Source organism: Prionailurus bengalensis, chromosome C1 (assembly GCF_016509475.1).
Source record: "Prionailurus bengalensis isolate Pbe53 chromosome C1, Fcat_Pben_1.1_paternal_pri, whole genome shotgun sequence".
Classification (NCBI taxonomy): domain Eukaryota; kingdom Metazoa; phylum Chordata; class Mammalia; order Carnivora; family Felidae; genus Prionailurus; species Prionailurus bengalensis.
Genome location: NC_057345.1, coordinates 93,401,302 through 93,420,008, shown reverse-complemented (window position 1 = coordinate 93,420,008; position 18,707 = coordinate 93,401,302). Strand labels below are relative to the sequence as shown.

Below are 18,707 nucleotides of genomic sequence, written 5' to 3'. Positions count from 1 at the left end.
GGCTTGAGGGGACCTAAAAACCGATGCAGTAATGTGGTTTCTAAAATTACAAGTCACTCAGGGGGACCTGCTGTTAAATTGGGCAAGAAATGGCAGACCTTTTAGAATACTGTAGGGTAAACTTCCATTTCTAAGTTTGGAGAGCATGTGCATTATTGAATAATGCAGATATGAAAGGACTTCTTCCTGTTACTTAGGTACACATGGTCCTTAAATCCCACCAATCTATCACAGCCCCTCTTCCACAGTTACTCCACCTATTCAGATAGTATCTGCTGCCAAGTGACAATATGAAGTTTCAATTCTCATTATTTATAATGGCTGAAAGCAGCAGAGATGGGTGACTCTCCAGATAATCATCTCATGCAGGTTATTTGATACTGAAATATTTAAAAATTTAATACTGTGACCCATACATCAAGGTTTTTAAAAATACAGACTCGTTGACCTCCCTAATAAATCTAATTCAGTAAATCTGGGGCGGGTCCCTGGAATGGGAATATTTACAAGCTCTCCAAGTTCTCTTACGGATACTCACACACGCGATATACACACGCGCGCGCACACATATAGGCGTGCATATATACATAGAGCCTTTAGCAACAGACGCTGTAGTGTGCTTCTAGATCAGCGGGCACCAGTGTTGGTACCATACAAACGGTCATCACAAGTCGGGACTAAAGGAATAAAGGGAGAGGTGCTAAAGAAAAACACTGAAGCGGCAAACACGACTTCGTGCCCTTCCAGCTCCAGGGGGCGGAGCGATGGCTCCTTCACCCGCGCCTTCCCCACCCGTCAGCGCCCCTGCCGCCGCCGATTGTAAACGCTTAGCCCCAATGCCACGGGTGGCCGTGCCCCAGGGCTGGGCTCAGATCAGAATCGCCTCGATAATCAGTGGCCCGGGACTAGCCCGGCCTCGTCTATCTGATCAATTCATCATTTCTGAGCACCGGGCCCCGTAAGACCGGCTCCGGGACCGCAGCGTCGCCGCCGCCAAAGGGGCCTCGCTGCACAGCGCCCCAGAGGAGGGGGCTTCGCAGGAGGGGAGCTTTTCATATCGGGTCGGCCCCGCGGGGCAAGGGTCACAACCCGATCAAATAAGATCAAGGTGTAGGCGGGGGAGAGTGGCTCAGGGACGGGCGCACACACTCTCCTTGCACGCCCCACGCGCACACTCACAGTCGCGCACACTCACAGTCGCGCACACACTCACACTCAGCCCATACGCGCCTTCCATTCAACACCAAAGCACCACACAAACCACCTCGCCCTAGGCCGCTCTCCCTCCGGAAAGAGAACGGAAGTCCGCATCCTCTTTTAAATCCCCCCGCCCCTCCCCCACCTCGGAGGATTCTGGGAGGAACCACTGAGCATAGGCCCTCGTGACGGTATGCGTTTTGCTGCCCTCGCGTGGCTCGGAGGGGAACGAACCCAGGTCCGAGGGAAAGGCTGGACAAAATCCGGCAATCCTAAATCGTGCTTGTCTTTTGGTCTTTGTGCAGCAGCATATTTATATCCATATCTCTAGTTTTTCTTTGGTCTTTGACCCGAGTTCTGGATATAAGATGATTCAGTCTCAGATTTATAGGTGGCTACTTTCCCATGGAGAAGGCAAATCCCGGTCATTAACCAGTATCAGGTTCTGCAGGAGTTCCTCCCCCAAGGGAGAAGGAAAACATCATTTTACCAAAGGGAAGGGTGAGAATAGGTTACTTAAATCCAAGGGCTTGGTAGTCATGATAATTGTGAGATGAGTAAAAGTAGGAAGGCATATCCCTATCCTCATTCACAAGAGCCCTCTTGCTACCTGGACCTTGGTTCTGTGGCAGTCATATTGCTGAACCTTCATTAACTTGCATGTCTGTTAAAGCATGTCTAACTTTCCAATTCCAGAATAAGTAGTGAAAAAAAAAGTAGTGATTATATAATTAGTATTAGCTCCTTTCATATCAAGGAACATAATTTTAATGTCTGTTACCTTCTCTTTTTTCAGTGAAAAAGGTATGGATGAGGGTAAACCAGAAAAATATTGTTAATTTATAATTTGTAACTGTACCAATCCCACCGTGCACTTATAAACAAACAGGGGGAAAGTATCCATTTATGTGCCAGAATCCCATTGGCTCAAGGATTGCCTAGGTTCATAGCTGGTTAACCCGATAACCTCATTTGAATGAAGGAGTTTATGACTGGTAATGGCAGGTGATACTTGTATTTTAATAGTAGTGGTAGATAAAATGTTTTGAGGAGTGCTATTTACCTTATTTAATACACCTCAACACTTATTCATGTATATATGCTGATATATATGAATGCTGATGCATGTATGAGCTCCCTCAAAGGAGAAAAACACACGCTCATAAATTATGAACTCTATCGTATATTTGGTGACCATCACACTAGGTTAACAGGAATGATGGTATTCACTATGATGTAAACTAAAAAGGTATATACCATGGGCAGAACCCAGAAGAGTATTGAACAAAGTTCAATGAATTCATGTGACAAATAAAATGGACAAAAACGGTAGGGAAAGGAATTTTATTTTCAAGGATTTGTGCAGACAGTGGTGAATAAAAAATTTTATTTCAACTATAAAAGGCTGACTTCATTCCACCCTGGCATTCAGGGTTTATGGTGATGCCAGTTTGAATCTGAGGCAATATTGCGATCCCCATTCTCCTACCCCTAAGACTTCCTTAGGGGAATAACGTCCTACAATTTTCAGTCAAAAAATATATGACACACCAACCAAAGTAATGAATTAAACAGGTTTCTGCTTATCTGCTTACATAAACACAAGAAATGAAATAAGCTGTGTTATGTTTCTTGCTGCAAATTACCTTCATTCTGTACACTTTTTGGTACATTCTCATATGAAAACACCTCAAAATATAACAATTTAGGGCAAGATGACCCACCCAGGAGGCTGTAAAAATTGGGTTTGAACTGGAACTGTGAAATGAGTTTAAAATGGAAGCAGCTCTATTCACCAAGCTTAGAGACATTAGCCCTGTTGGAAAACAAGTCATTAAAGCTACAGAATAACAAGTGCAAAACATGCTGAACCTATATTTCCAGGGAGTGGCACTCCTGCTGGCCAACAGGTCCCAAACTCACACCTACAAGGTGTAACTCTTCCTTTCTGTTCTAATAGATTTCCTTTCCCTCGTGTGAAAGATCCTCAGGAGGGACACTGGAAATCATATTAATCAGTGAAATGTACCCTCTGGGCCAATTCCTGAAGAGAAAAAAGCACAACTCCGAGAGGATGAGATGTGTAGTGTTTACTTGGTGACCTGCTACACCTCTAGAAACCCTCAAAGCACTAAACTGCCTGTTTTGAAACCTAAACTTCCTAGCAGCTTTTCTTTGGGGATAAGACAAAAGACAATTTCCTGCCACACAGAGGTCAACTACAGCTAACTTGTCCACAATCACGTTTTACTGTATGGGTGATTCAATTGGCTCCTATGTCTATGCCTGTTTTTTACAATAATGTAATTTTAGACCAACTCTTTTTCATTTTTTTTTAATGGAGAAGTCATCCCTTCAAATGTTGAGTCATCTAAAATGATTTGCACAAGAGTTACCACATTCCATGGGAAAGCCCATCAATCTCCCTTGCAAACATCTGTTTTCCTTTATTCTTGAAAACACCCTCATTTCAATCATGGATTCTGTGAACTATCCAAACATGCCTATGCATATCAGCAACTTCTCTCTCTCACTTGAATTTATCATGTTCTTGTAACACAGAATTTCCAAGGGATAGCTAAAAAGTACTGCAATATGAGGCAACCTAAGAGTTGCCCAAGAAAAACAAGTAATCAATTAAAAACTGCCATTATAAGCCAGACTTAAACACAGAATAAGACTGTGGATAAGTCTTGGATAACGTGACAAAATGTCCATCTAACATCACAGTAAATTCTTATACTAGATGACTTTACTAGTGTATGAATTATATACTAGATTTCTTTTACCCTAACTGCAAATATATTAAAAATTATTTCTTCAATACTTTCTCTTTCCCCTAGCGATGGCATTTAAAACTGAGTGACACTTATTCAGCACTCAGTAATCTAAAATATTAAAAAGGCTTTAGGAAAATTGCAACACTAGATTCATTTTCCATCTACCATTTGATGGGGTGAAGTCTCCTTTGGGGGATACTGGTGAACAGAACATTTTTCCTTATCTAAGTTACTGCTTTCTGGTCTCATCACAGATAAATCTTACACAGGCCCAGATTTTCTTGGCAAACTCTTAAGCTGCCAGCACACAGCACAGCTATATCATCTGTTCTCTTTTTGCAATGAGGACCATGCCTCTCTCTTATGTTCCCATATGAGTATATGAAAGATAAATTTCCAAAGTCAAAAATTTTCTTGGCATTGTTTAACTCCTCTTTCTCCCACCCACCCACCCACCCCGTTCCCATCAATTTGCCAAATGTAAATCAAACAGTGAAAAAGAAAAGTCAAGTCTTGAAAATTCTCTCTCCTTCCAAGAGGTGTGAACACAGCCTATGTCCTTCCCTAATGAGTCTCAGTTTGAAAAGCTCCTGATGAGGGACTGAAGAACAAAATAGGTGACAGGTTTTTATGCAGGAGGTATATGTAATCTTATCACCGTGGAGTGTAATTTATCTGGACATTATATGCTCTCTGCTGAGGACTGATTCACACACAGATCAAAGGAAGTTGGCTTCCTCGAGTCCCCTGAAGCATAAATAATGTTTGTAACCATGAGGAGTTTTCCCCACATATGGTAGGAGCAGATGCTGTGGTGTCATCTTGGGGACTTTGATGATTTTAGCTGAGCTCTCTCACGTTGGGCCCAGGCCCCGGACAGGTTCTTCACCCTCATCCTCTTGGTTGGCAGCTGATGAGATGGATGCGTTGGAATTCATTTTACAAACAGGACGTAAAAGGCCATTACAACACAGGCGACTGCCACAGCAGCATGCAGCCTGGTTCCAATCACAGCGGCTAGCAGACAAAAGCAAAAAGAGAAAAGAAATCAAACCCCGCCCTTCATGTAAGTCCTCAATTTCAAGGTGATGCCCTGAAATCTCTAGTTACACGAAGAGATCTATCAAGATTTTCAAGAGCCCACCCGGGAATGCATTTAAATACTATCCTTAAGCTATAGGTTCTAGGTGGATATACTGTTTGTTTATATTTTGCTCTATTTTGAAAAGAGATTTAGATAGGTAGGATTTATCTATAATAAAAAATAAAAAAGCCTCTGAGTTAATGAAATCAAAACTTAAAAGAGACTCCAATATATTCTTCCCAGAAATTCAGAAAAACTTTTCACTGGGAAAATATTCCAAGAATTCTAGTCCAGTCTAAAATTCTTTATCTATTTTTACTCCGTGGAGAATATTAAAATTACCTTGATGCTAAAGTAAACAATTATGTAAATGTGGAACCAAATACAATGCCAGCCTATCCCCACCCCCACTTTGTAGCACCTCACTGTCCAGAGATGGCAATCTCCATTCACTGTCTAGCTATGATCTTACCTTTGTAAAACACACCCCAAACTCCCTTCTTCTCTGATAGCAGCCAGGTTTTGAGACGAGGTACTTTCTTGAAGTAAGCACAGGTGCAAACAAAGAGCAAACCAAACACCAGGATCCCATCCAAGGAGTACACTGTTACAGAAACAAAACAACAACAAAACCTTTGATGCTAATCTAGTTTGGGACAGGTGATAGGTGATCCCACTTGAGAACTCAAGAACAGAGTGTGATATAATATCAAGACGATAAACACAACTGACAATGCCAACCCTTGATAAGAGGGAGCCCAAATCCTGGGACTAACGAGGTTACTTTATTGTTCCTCAAACTGCTTGTAGACAACCCCCGTACAAATATTTCACTGCACCCTCTCCTCCCCTTTCAAGAACTACGAGTTCTGAGAAAAGGGTATCAGTTTTACCTGGAATGAACCTCCTAGGAATGGCCAGTAGCGGTAACAGGTTGAGAGAGGCATAAGAATCCTTGGAGCCTGAGCTAACAAAAGTACACATGTTCTTATGATCAATCACTCATGTGATAAAGGAGAGCCAGATGTTTAGCAAAGTCTCCCCAATCTGCATTTGTTGGTGAAGAATATGTTAAAGCAAAAAGTAAAGCTTAATGGAAATAGCAAGAGTTAGAATTCAGGGGTGCCTGGATGGCTGTCGGTTAAGCGTCCGATGTCAGCTCAGGTCTTGATCTCACAGTTTGTGGGATCAAGCCCCGTGTCAGGCTCTGTGCTAAGCCCCGGGTTGGGCTCTGTGCTGACAGCTCAGAGCCTGGAGTCGGCTTCGGATTCTGGGTCTCCCTCTCTCTGCTCCTTCCCTGCTCGTGCTCTCTCAAAAATAAACATTAAAAAAAATTTTTTTTTTTTAGATTTCATAAAACTACAATTATCCTATGCTCATTTCACACCTCAGGCATAGTACTCTACTTACAAACCAAATTGCAAGTAGAATAACAACAGACTCTTGTAAAAAAAAAAAAGTATCTGAGGTTTCAACATAGTGAAACAATTGTGGGAATAAAGCTTTGAACAATTAGTTCTATTTCTTACATATATAAAACAAGCTATTTCTTGTACACGTAAGCACAATGAGGCACCTAAAAAAAATAATCAGATAACAAAAGGAGGGAAGGTTAAAAATTACTCAGTAATTATTCTGTATCAAACTGTTATTCTATTTCCTGGTCCAGATGATGTCTTCCTCCAGGCGATGTAACTTCTGGTACTGTGCTTAGTAACCTCATACCTATGACTTACCCAGGAAGCTCCAAAAGGATATTTTACCCAGTATCTGCCAGTTCTAGACCACTCTATCTCCCTCCAGTAAAACTACCTCACAGCCAGGTGTCGTATGAGAAAGGGTCCAGTAAGTCAACACATACACTAAGTTCTTATGAAGAATGATACCTTAGTGTGTTCTTTTACTCTCACAAGTTCTTGCAGACAATGCCAAAATTCACAAGGAGGTGAAATTTGAGTCACCACTGCCAGGCTTACAGAAAATGTACTTTTGAGAAATACTTTCCTGTACCCCTCAAATCATACCAAGAGGCCTTCTCTTCTTTCCTGTAAAGTTGACTCTGAAGACCATAAAATCCCTGCTTCCTGCCCTTCCCTGGAATTCCGGAAATCATCTCTATCAAGTGTATGAAGACGTTTGGAAAACTAGTTTGGATAAACAGGGCTGCAATTGCCACATCGTTTAGAAGAGGCAGTGTCTAAATCCAACCCTTGCAACACTAGCCAGGGTCTCCAGATGGGATCACCCAGGCAGGACTTTAGACATAGCTTTCTGGAGAACTTTTTTTTTGTTGTTCCAATGGTCTATATTTGCATCCAAAAAATGTGAGACTTGACATCCTCTGTGATTTCTTGGTCCTCCCAACAAGCCTACGTAGGGGGCTGGGAGGAGGATCCTCTCTTTTTCCTGGTGCTAAAGCAATAGTTCAACCGGGACTGGCCTGCCCAAGAGTCTTGTAATGGCCAAAACGAACTTCTAGGAAGGAGAAAGAGAAAGTACGGGGTAGAGACCGAGGACCCGGGGTGTGGGCACATGAGACATATGTATTTCTAGATGCGCACGGGACGGGGGAACCTGCGGAAAGACTTGGGGGATGAGCGACAGGGGCAGCAAAAGGCCATGGTGGGGTTGGGCTGGGAGGGGGCGGGGAGAATGGCCACGTCAGTCCGGGTCCCGCCCGCCACGTTTCCCCTCGTCCTTTACTCCCATTCTCCACTCTGGGCACTGGCTCTCACCGTTCGTCATGGCGGCTGGGCCCGGGCCTGGTTAAGGGGTCCGGGATCGGCTGAAGGTGGTAGCCGCGAAGACTGGGGAACCCAGCTCCGTGTTGACACTTCCCGATCGGGGCCGCGGCGACGGGTACGAGGCGTAGTACGCAGGCGCAAGGGCAGACAGGCGAGCGCCGAACGCAATCAGGAGTGGCTAGCTGATTCCCAAGCTACGGGACTTGTGTGGGTAGTGGCACTTGCTTGCCAACGCGAGCGTAAGAGTGCCATCCGGGAGGCTTCCTAAGTGGCCATGGTAACCAACTTTCCTTGGTGTCCTGGCAGCAGTAGTGCTGGGGGCGTAACCTGACCTTTCGCGTCAGTGTAGTTGGAAAGGTAAAGCTTGCAGCTTTGCACTTTATTTTGCGCTGTGGCAGCTGGTGTGTGTGTGTGCGTGTGCGTGTGCGTGTGCGTGTGTGTGTGTGTGTGTGTGTGCGCGCGCGCGCGCCAGCAGCAGCCTTCCTGTTATGGGGAGGTCTCGGTCCCGCGCTTACAGTTAAGAGAACCCTGACAGCGGAGGTCATGAGGCGGTCCCTGCGGTCTCCAGGAAGGACTTCTTTTGCTTCACGGCTCCTTTCTTCTTTTCTTTCTTTCGTTTTTTCCTTCCTTTCTTCCTTCTTTTTTGCTACCGGGTATACCAGAATCTCCCCCCACCTCCATTTTTTATTGAGAAATAATTGACCTAATCACTTCTTTCTTACTCCTTATGGAAATCAGAATAATTAGGTTCCGTCTGAACTTTCGAGTGAAATAAGAAACATTATAACAGAAACAAGTCACATATTTCAGATCCTAAAGCTCCAGTCTGTCGGGGAACATTCAGGTAATTGCCTGTTTGTTTCTGTGGATATTTCTTTAAACTTTCAGTAGAGTCTCGATGATCTCCTGTGTTTAGTTAAATGCTAGGGTCAACTTGGCCACTTTAACCAAGAATTGGCGATATCTGGACAGCGCTTCTCACAAAACTTTCACACGCTGAGGAAAGGTACCAGTTTAATGATGAAGGAGAGTGGAGGAGACAAAGCCACAGATTCCATTCTGTAAATCGAAATCTTTAATTGTGCACAACCCGACCTGCTTTATTAAAATAAGGGCGAAAGTGCGACTCCGTCTTCCCAGGCTGAAATTACAAGTTAGATTACCAGTCTGTAGTGGTTGACAAAGGTCCTAAAGGAACTCTGTGCCTCTCTTGCTGCAGTGCCATCTGCTGACTGCAGACGGCTTGGGTACAGGAAAAAAAAACCTACCAGAATGCCTCCTTCTAAGAGCTGGAGTGGAGAGGCAAGCCAAAAAAAAGTCTGATGGAAGACAGACTCCTTGCAAAAATATGCATCAGTGCACGAAAAAAAAAAAAAAAGGAAAATATAGGGGACAAAATCTAAGACAAGGCCAGATATATTTATGTACATACACACACAGACAAATCCCCCTGCCCAGATGAACTGCTCAGTACCGCTCAAAAACAACTGAGTTTCCCCTAATTGTCTTGGCGTTTGAACCTTTCATCAATTGTTATCTAAAACAACATCAGTACTAATATCATCACTAGCAACTGACTGTTAATTCCCTGCACCATGGCTGGATAGAACTCAAACCAAGTCCTAAATAAATTCATGTTCACCAATTTAGTTTGAATCGTGTAGCTCATCTTCAGCTAAAGAAAGTCTCCTGTTTTTTGGATCCTATTGAACTGTGCTAGCCTCACTGACCTGCACCTAATTGTTCTCTTTACTTTGGTTCTTCTTCTACCTAAATATAGATGTTCCTAAGAAACCTGCACCCTCTTTTTCTCATTATTAACTCTCACTTGGCGACCTATTCTTTCTGTTCATAGTTTCAACTGCTACCTCTTTGAAAAGTTCTTTTAAACATTTTTTTTAAATGTTTATTTATTATTTTTGAGAAAGAGACAGAGTGCGAGCAGGGGAGGGGCAGAGAGAGAAAGAGAACAGAGAATCTGAAGCAGGCTCCAGGCTCTGAGCTGTCAGCACAGAGCCCGATGTGGGGCTTGAACTGACAAACTGTGAGGTCATGACCTGAGCCAAAGCCGGATGCTTAACCAACTGAGCCACCCAGGCACCCCAAAAAGTTCTTTTTTAAAATATATTTTTAAATATATTTTTTGACACCTGGGGCTCAAACTCACAAACCATGAGATCATGACCTGAGCCGAAGTCAGACACTAAATCGACTGAGCCACTTAGGCACCCCGTCTTTGTAGAGTTCTTAAATCGATGTCCTATCCAAGCTCCAATCCTACATTTCTAATAGATGTTCTTCTGATAATCTGTAATGTTTAAAGCCAAACGCAATTCCTTCTCACCAATTTCCCAGTTTCTAGGGTTAATATGCCTTTTCCCCTAATCACTAAAGTTTAAATTTGTAAATTACCTTTGAGTCAATTATCTTTTTTCAGAATGTCATTCAGATTGTTCCCTTTTCAATCCTGCAGCCATCATGTTAGTGATTTTACCGTTTCAGTCTTCTTTAAGCATCAATTTTATCCTCCAGAAGTGAAAATGTACATTTGTATGACATTTTGACATTTCAAAAGCCAAACACACCTTGTTGTATGATCTTATTTAATCCTCACAAGTGCCTTATTACCCTATTTTAGAGATAAAGTGAGCTTTAGCCTAAGACTACCCAGTATCACACTCAAACAATAATACTGGTCTTCTGAACTGAGGACTGGAAAATTTTGCTCCAAATCACAACTGTTGTTTCTTTTTTTTTTTTTTTTTTTACTTTTTTTTCAACGTTTATTTTATTTTTGGGACAGAGAGAGACAGAGCATGAACGGGGGAGGGGCAGAGAGAGAGGGAGACACAGAATCGGAAACAAGCTCCAGGCTCCGAGCCATCAGCCCAGAGCCCGACGCGGGGCTCGAACTCACAGACCGCGAGATCGTGACCTGGCTGAAGTCGGACGCTTAACCGACTGCGCCACCCAGGCGCCCCTCACAACTGTTGTTTCTTGTAACAGCAACCACCGCCTGGTAAATATTGTTGAACTCCTTAGCTGTTATCATGGCCTTCTTGCAGCATTTTCCACTGTTCTGTGTACACTTTAAGCTTCAACTGTGAAAAAACTTTTCTGTGTTCTTCAAATGTGCTCTTTGCTTTCACAGTTTTTGCTCATGCCATTTACTCTTTTTTTAATATTTATTTTTTAATGTTTATTTATTTTGAGAGAGAAGCAGAGAGACAGAGTGCAACCAGGGGAGGGGCAGAGAGAGAGGGAGACACAGAATCCAAAGCAGGCTCCAGGCTCTGAGTTGTCAGCACAGAGCCCTACACTGGGCTTGAATTCGTGAACTGTGACATTATGACCTGAGCCAAAGACAGATGCTCAACTGACTGAGCCACCCAGGGGCCCCTCATAACATTTACTCTTTTGGTGATAACTTTATCTCCTCATTTTGTACTAGATGGAAACCACTCCAATTTTTTGTCATTCTCTGAAAGACGTCTTTTTTCCCCCATCACTCACAGAATTTAGGAATAAAGTTTGAGGACAAAAGAATCACAGTTGAAGGGCAGAGAAGAGTAATTGAGTAGTTGGCTAATTACTATTTCAAAGGACAGTGATAGACCACAATGTCTTACTCTGATTAAGTAGTTATTTTTTACACTGCTCAGAATTTACACATTTCTGTTTCTTCTTTTTCCATGTGTCTTTCTTCTTCTTCCTACTCTTTCTTCCCACTTTTACATTTATGTCCTTTCTTCTCTCTCTACCACATTTTTTCCTTTCCAGGTTTTATAAAGCATTTTATGTTTTTTTATTGAATAAAATTAATCTCACCAGATTTTTGTTTAAAAATCTGCTATATTAGGAATTTTATATTTAAAAATATTATATTCTGTTTTCTCTCTTTAAAATTGGGTTATATTGGTTGCTCCTTTCTAGGGTTGTTGAAGTATTAAATGAATTACTATTTATAACAATAGCTAGCATGAAGTAGGTGCTCCATAAATGCTAGTTATTACTGTTGTTGTTGTTGTTGTTATTGTTGTTCATTTGTTTAAAATATGTGTACTATGTGTGTACATAGTGTGTACAAAGTGATGAGCACTTTGCTAGATTTTGCAGGAAAGAGGCAAAAAGGAGTCTCTGCTCTCAGGGAACAAACTGTATTGGGGATGATAGATGAATAAACACATTTAATAAAGCACAGGCATTATGTATGTAAAGACATTATCTTTGATCTTCACAACTGTTTTGCAGGTTATTTTTATTTTTTATTTTTTTTATTTAAAGAGAGAATACCAAGTGGGGAGAGGGGCAGAGAGAGAGAGAGAGAGAGAGAGAGAGAGGAGAGAGGGAGAGAGAGAGAATCTTAAACAGGCTCCACACTCAGCATGGAGCCTTATGTGGGGCTCGATCCCATGACCCTGGGATCATAACCTGACCTGAAATCACCAGTTAGACACTCACGACTGAGCTACCCAGGAGCTCCTGCAGAATATTTTTAAAATGAGAAACCTGAGACTTAAAGAAGGCACATGGGTGACATCACATGTCCAGTTAGGATCCAGACCCAAGTCTATCTGACTTCAAAGCCCCCTTCCCCTTGTCTTCACACTGCCTCAAATTAGGATAGTTTCCACTGATGCTAATCTTTGATGGTTTTGTTCCAAGCATTAGTGTTTCTGTCACTGTGGAAAGCATCATAGCCTCACATCAGGTCAAATCCGGGCCATTGGCTCTTGCAGCCAAACTGCAAGGAATAAATAGAGCCCCACTGACTAGGGACTCAGTTCAGACAGTCCTTCCTCAGTTCATTTCAGCCTCCATGAGAAGACAGGCAGTTGTTGCCAAACACCTGCCAGTCAAGAACAGTGGCCTGTTTGTTAGGGTTGTTGTGGTCACTGTGGTGAACACTAATCAGTATTGGGACCATGACTATGGCATTCTGGTCTAACCAAAGAGTAAGTTCATTCCCAAAGGCACAACTTGCCACAATAGCTTCATTTGAATTACAACATATTTGAAAAGGGATGTCAAACAGGCATTAATTTATGCTACAAATATTTGTTCCAGGACTTCTAAGCCTAAGGAATGTGCTAGCCGTTGGGAGCTCAAAGATGAATGATAAACACTCTGTTTTTAATAAGATTTACTAGACAAGATAAGCTGTGTGTACAAATAACCAGAAAATACAGTAGAAAGTGAGAAGGAAAATGAAAATTAAGTGCTGTGGGAGTGTAAAAGAGAAAGTGCTTTCAGCTGGAGAGCCCAGGGAAGGCTTAGTGGAGAAGCAGATGTTTTAGCTGGGCTGGAAAGGCATGTAGCATTTCAATAAAAAAAGAGGTATTCTAGTGGGAAAGGAGAACAGTGATCAAAGGCCTGGAGAAAGGAAAGCACAGGACAAGTTTGCGGGCACAGCGTATTCTTCCCTTTCTCCTTCACTGACTAACTCCATTCATCCCTCAGGTCTCCGCTCAAACCTCACTTGCTCAAGGAAGGCATCTCTGACCTTCTTGGGCTGCCTTCCCCCATCATAAACTATCAGAGCATACAATATCTATTTAGTTCATGTCCCCCTGCTACACTGTAAGGTTTGTGAGCCTGGGACTGTGCATTTTCATTGTTTTTCATTTTATCCACAGTCCCATACAAGTGCTGCACATTTTATAGGTGCTTGTTAAATATTTGTTGCGTGAATAATTGAATGTGGTTTTGTGGAACTAGAATGTAGAGTTCATGAAGGAGAATAGAAGATACTGCTGAAAAGATAGGTTCTTGAACAAAAACAGCTGACACTCACAGAATGTTTACTACCTGCCAGGTACAACTCAAAGCGTCTTATGGGTGTTAATGCATCCAAGCCTCATAATAACCTTATAAGGTTAGTAACTGTTAAAAGCTCCATCTCACAGATAAGGAAGGGATGTATTGAGAGGTCAAGTAAGTTGTCTCAAAAGTGACATAGCTGGTAAGTAATACAGCTAGGATTTTAAAACCAATTTATCTGACCCCAGAGCCTGCTAGTTGAACCAAGGAGTATAGGTGTTCTTTAGTAAACAAACATGTGGTTAAGATTGCACAAGATTATTGTGGAAGTTCTGAAAGCCACTTTAAAAAAAATGACACTACTTCCCTAAAGCCCCTAACAGTGAGTAGCAGAGGTCTGTACCCTGGGGTGTAGGGGTGAGAGTGGGGGTGGGGTGAGTGTGGGACTGCACTGCTTCTGGATTTGGGGTCTAGTTGGTACTCCCTGCCTGCCCTCTCCCATCCCATCACTACTACATGCCTCAAGCGCACCACCCAGCCTCTGCTTTCCTCATTTCTGATAGCCCCTCCTACTGCCTTTCTGTCCAAATTTTTCTCCCACAACTCAGCTCTACTGCTTCTTTCTGTCAGCTACTGCTGTCGGCCTCTCTATGGACTCCATTATTTTGTGAACAGATCTCTTTTGTCATTAACCTTTTCTTTAGAAGCTCATTCCATTTCTTTGCCATAATGAAAACCTGGATTTCCTAGCAGTTAAGTGTCTGGTGCAAGTTCACGGCCTTACTCATTCGGTAGTCATTTATTTAAAGTCCACCTTCCTTCACCCTACTGCCCTCTAAGGCTATTTTCCTCTCCTTGCTTTTCTACCCTTCACTGTCCAACTATACACTCATTCCTTAACCACTTATAATCTGGCATCTGCCTTCACTATTGCCCTCAAACTATTTTGTCCAGATTATTCCACCACCTCCTAATTGTAAAATCCAAGGCGTCGTTTTAAATCTCTTAAACCCTTACTAATTTGGATGTAAATTTTAAAAAATAAAAAATAAAATTAAAAAATCTAAATCTCTTAAACCCTTAATCTCTGTGGCACAGAGCACTCCTGACCACTTGCTTCTTTTTGAATTTTTTTCTTTTGGCTTTCAGAATATATTCTTCTTTTCATCATTCTTCTTTTATCTTTTCCTACTATTAAAGATGATTAAAGAGATTTAGTAAAAGGCCTTGGATTTGAACACTTAATGAAGTAGTCTCCTTTCAAAGAACTGCAAAATGGGGTGGAAGGAAGAATGCTTTTTATAGGATGAAGAATAAAGAACAAGAAAGAAAAATTAAAATATCTGATTGGCTGGCTGATAGTCAACCTTGGTTGGAGTAAGAAGGCCCAGAGTTTGCTTGGCATTTGGGGATTGGCTGAGGAATATGCTGCATTTCTGGTAAAATAGAGCATTTAAGTTTCCGTTTGCTGACATGGCACCAGGGGCGGGAATGGCTCCATCGTGGGCCTAGAGATTTATTTCAACACTACTCCTGAACCATTCCTTCTGTCTTTCTGTTTCCTGATGTACTGTTTCTAAGGATCTGTCTGCTCTTTGGCTCCCTTCTTTCTTAGACTTTGTTCCAGTTCAGTCTTTTTTTTTTTTTTTTTCTATATTTATTTATTTCTGAGACAGAGACAGAGCATGAGCAGGGGAGGGACAGAGAGAGAGGGAGACACAGAATCAGAAGCAGACTCCAGGCTCTGAGCTGTCAGCACAGAGCCCGACGCGGAGCTCGAACTCACAGACGGTGAGATCATGACTTGAGCCGAAGTCGGTCACTCAACTGACTGAGCCACCCAGGCGCCCCTCCTGTGCAGTCTTTTGTGTTGATGTCTCCAGTGCCATTTTCTTTGGTTCTAATTTCTCTGTGGATTTCCAGGCCTGTCTATAGGACATCTATAGACTCTTAGACCGAGTTCATTTTATTCTCCCCACCCCACCCCCAGTTGCTTTCCCATTTTACTTTCCAACTTATATTAATAACACATTCCATCTATCTGTATGTAAACTTCTCCACAGCTCTCAGATTCATTCAGACACAAAGTCCTGCAAATTCTACCTTTGAAAGTTCCTTCTTTGTAATTCAGGTTTTAATCATCTCTCATCCTAGGTCTCCCTGCTAAAGTGATCTTTTTAAAAAAGATAAGGTCATATGCCTCTTCTGCCTAAAGACCTCCCAGGAACTCTGCAGTGTGAAGTTTAGTCTCTGAAGAGAACATTCCAGGCCTTTCACACTCTAACTCCAGCTTCATTCCAGCCTCATTTCCTGCATCCCCACCTAACAAACTTGACTCTGGTAATCCACCCAAAACATCTTATGGAAGCACACCAGGACTTTTCACTTTCTGTGCTTTATTTCTTTCTGCTCATAACTGCATGTTCTTCCCTATATATTCTGGATCTTAGGTTTTGAAGGCTGAATTATTGATGCTCTGCCGTTGATGACATAGTATTGAAATTGGCCCTTCCAAAGTCCTTCACTTGCTGTTTATCTGTGCATTGCCCCACAACCTTTCAATGTATTTAATGTCTATGCTTTTTCATTTGTTCCTATTTTTTGTGTGTATGTATATTTAATTTACATAAATGGTATTGTTATAGATCTCATTGTGTTTCTTTTTAAACTTAGCGCTGTGTTTCTAAGCTCTGTCCATGTTGTTAGTCTATTGCTTCTGATTGCTGCATAGTACCTCTTGGTCTGCATCTGGCACATTTTATCTGTCTGCTGACACTATGTTTTATACTCGAACCCAGAGTTTCATCACTACCTAACACAGAAGTTCTCAACCCTATCAGACTCAATAATCTTTCTTAAATAACAAAAGTATTATAATGTCTCCTTTATTATTCTGCAATGACATTCACAGATAATATAACCTACTGTGGTGGGCAGCCTCTCAGAGAGCCCCCAGTGATGTCTGCCTTCTAATATACTCATCCTTATGTAATCCCCTCTCTTTGTGTATGGGCTGCAATTATTGATTTCTAGTAAACAGAATAGGACAGAAGTGATGGGATGTCACTTCCAAGGTTAGGTTACAAAACAGCAACAACAACAACAACAACAACAACAACAACAACTGTGGCTTCTGTGTCTTGGATGTTCCTGGTTCTCTCCCTCATCTGTGCTAATTGAAGCCAGCTGCCATGTTGTAAGCTGCTGTGTGGAGAGGACCATGTGGCAGGAAACTGAGGGAGGCCTCTGGCAATAGCCAATGAAGAACTAGGCCCTTAGTCTAATAACCTAAAGGAACTGAATCCTGCTGACAACTGTGAGAGTGATTTTGGAAGTGCATCTTTCCCCATCAATACTTCAGATGAGACTGCAGCCCCAGACAACACCCTGACTGCAATATATGGGACCTTGAGCCAACTAAACTGCACCCAGATTCCTGAACCACAGAAACTGTGTGATAGATGTTTGCCTTAAGCCACTAAGTTTGGAGAGAATTTGTTACACAGCAATAAATAACAAATGTATTTAACTACCCAATAATTTAAAAATAATATATAATGCCCTAATGTAATATAAAGGTAAAATACAGACAGTGAATTATAATACGTATTTCAATATGTGAATGCTCAGGCATGACTACAGTAGGGGGTATAATGGTTTCAGATGCTTGGACCTATATGTAGAATCACAATGAATGTGGGAGCTACAAAAGCATTATCACCCAGTGAGTATGGGCTACCCAAATTTTTACAAGTGGTTTGGCCTTTGGTGACGTTATTTCCTGAAATGGTTCACAGCTCTTGGTAAGTTTCAAACAAAACAAAGTATACACCTCTCCACTTCTATGGTACTTGCTATTTTGGGAAAAACTCTGGTTCATTCCTCCCTGTGTATCTTTCCTCTTTACTTTCACACAGGACACTTCACTTCTGACACTTCTGGTCACTAAATGTGGGTTTTTTTCCCACAGCAAACAATTCTGTGACACTGTTGGGTGTCCTACAATTTAATTCAATTTAATTCAAGTTTAATTTAATTCAATTAGATCCCACGAGTTAAGGGTGCAGTTCCACCAGACTGCTTCCCACTTTAGATGCCAATTACAAGTAGTAGGTGCCAGAGTCCCCACCTTCTGTCCAACTTGACTATAAATCAGAGGTTCCCATGACTTCCTCCCCCTTGGATTTATTTTCTAGAACACCTCACAGAACTAATGGAAACATTTACTTAGATGAACAGCCTATGATGAGAGCGAGGTCTGGAAGGGTCCTAAGTGAAGAGCTTCTCTGTCCTTGTGGAGTTGGGGGTGTGTCATTCTCTTCATAGGTGGGTATGTTCCCCAACCCGGAAGCTCTCCAAAACTCCTACTATTGGGATTTTTATGCCTCATGTAGGCATGATCAATTATTAACTACATTTCCAGCTTCCCTCCCCCGTCTGGAGAATGGGAGCTGGGGCTGAAAACCCCAACCTTCTAATCATGGCTTGGTCTTTCTGGTGACCAGCCCCCATCTAGGATCCCATCCTAAATTGCCTCATAAGAACAAAAGATGCTTCTATGCTCTTATCACCAAGGAAATTGCAAGGGTTTTAGGAGTTCTGTGCCAGAAACTGGCAGCAGAGACCCATAAGTATTTTTTTCTATTATCTCATAGTTTCATTCCTAGAAAATTAAATGTAAGTTAAAAGCATAGGACATGCTTTGTGTCTATATTTTAACAAAGGTTCTAGGTTCAGATAATTACAGATTTTTCACTTGCATGAATGTTTAGCAGGACATTCAGAAACATTGTGGAACAACTTTTCCTTGTGTGGTATTGTGTCTTGCATTGCATAACATTTTATATCCCTACCTTTAGCCTTCTAACGCCGGTGTTTTTCCCAATTACTGTTCTGATCAAAAAACTCCGCACAAATATTGAATCCTCAGTCTAAGGGGTAGTATCACCCCCTTAAAAACTAGTAGCGAAGAAAAACACACCCGATAACCGGTATAGTGCTTGGCAATTAATAATAGTGTAACTGAAAGTTGTTAAAATCGTTTAGGTACACTCTTCGCGCAGCCCAAGGACTGCTAGGACCCCCAACGATGCATAACTACACAGCCCCAAATCAGGAAGAGGTGATTCGATATGTAGAAGC

General features: G+C 42.0%; 1 protein-coding gene and 1 non-coding gene across 2 annotated transcripts; both read right to left on the bottom strand.

The window, feature by feature from the left end:
• Positions 1 to 868: 868 nt before the first annotated feature.
• LOC122482387 lies at positions 869 to 1,295 on the bottom strand. The gene has a single exon (XR_006297169.1).
• Positions 1,296 to 2,526: 1,231 nt separating this feature from the next.
• TMEM167B (transmembrane protein 167B) lies at positions 2,527 to 7,947 on the bottom strand. Its single transcript, XM_043575761.1, has 3 exons — positions 7,797 to 7,947; positions 5,534 to 5,665; positions 2,527 to 4,994 (listed from the first exon to the last, which is right to left on the bottom strand). The coding sequence occupies exons 1-3, from the start codon at positions 7,804 to 7,806 to the stop codon at positions 4,912 to 4,914; spliced, it is 225 nt and encodes a 74-aa protein (XP_043431696.1). The 5' UTR covers positions 7,807 to 7,947; the 3' UTR covers positions 2,527 to 4,911.
• Positions 7,948 to 18,707: the final 10,760 nt, after the last annotated feature.

Excerpts from the sequence above, each read along its gene's own strand:
- TMEM167B (XM_043575761.1), bottom strand. Across the intron at positions 4,995-5,533 it reads TTGGGGTGTGTTTTACAAAG|CCGCTGTGATTGGAACCAGG; the intron begins GTAAGATCATAG and ends TTTGTCTGCTAG.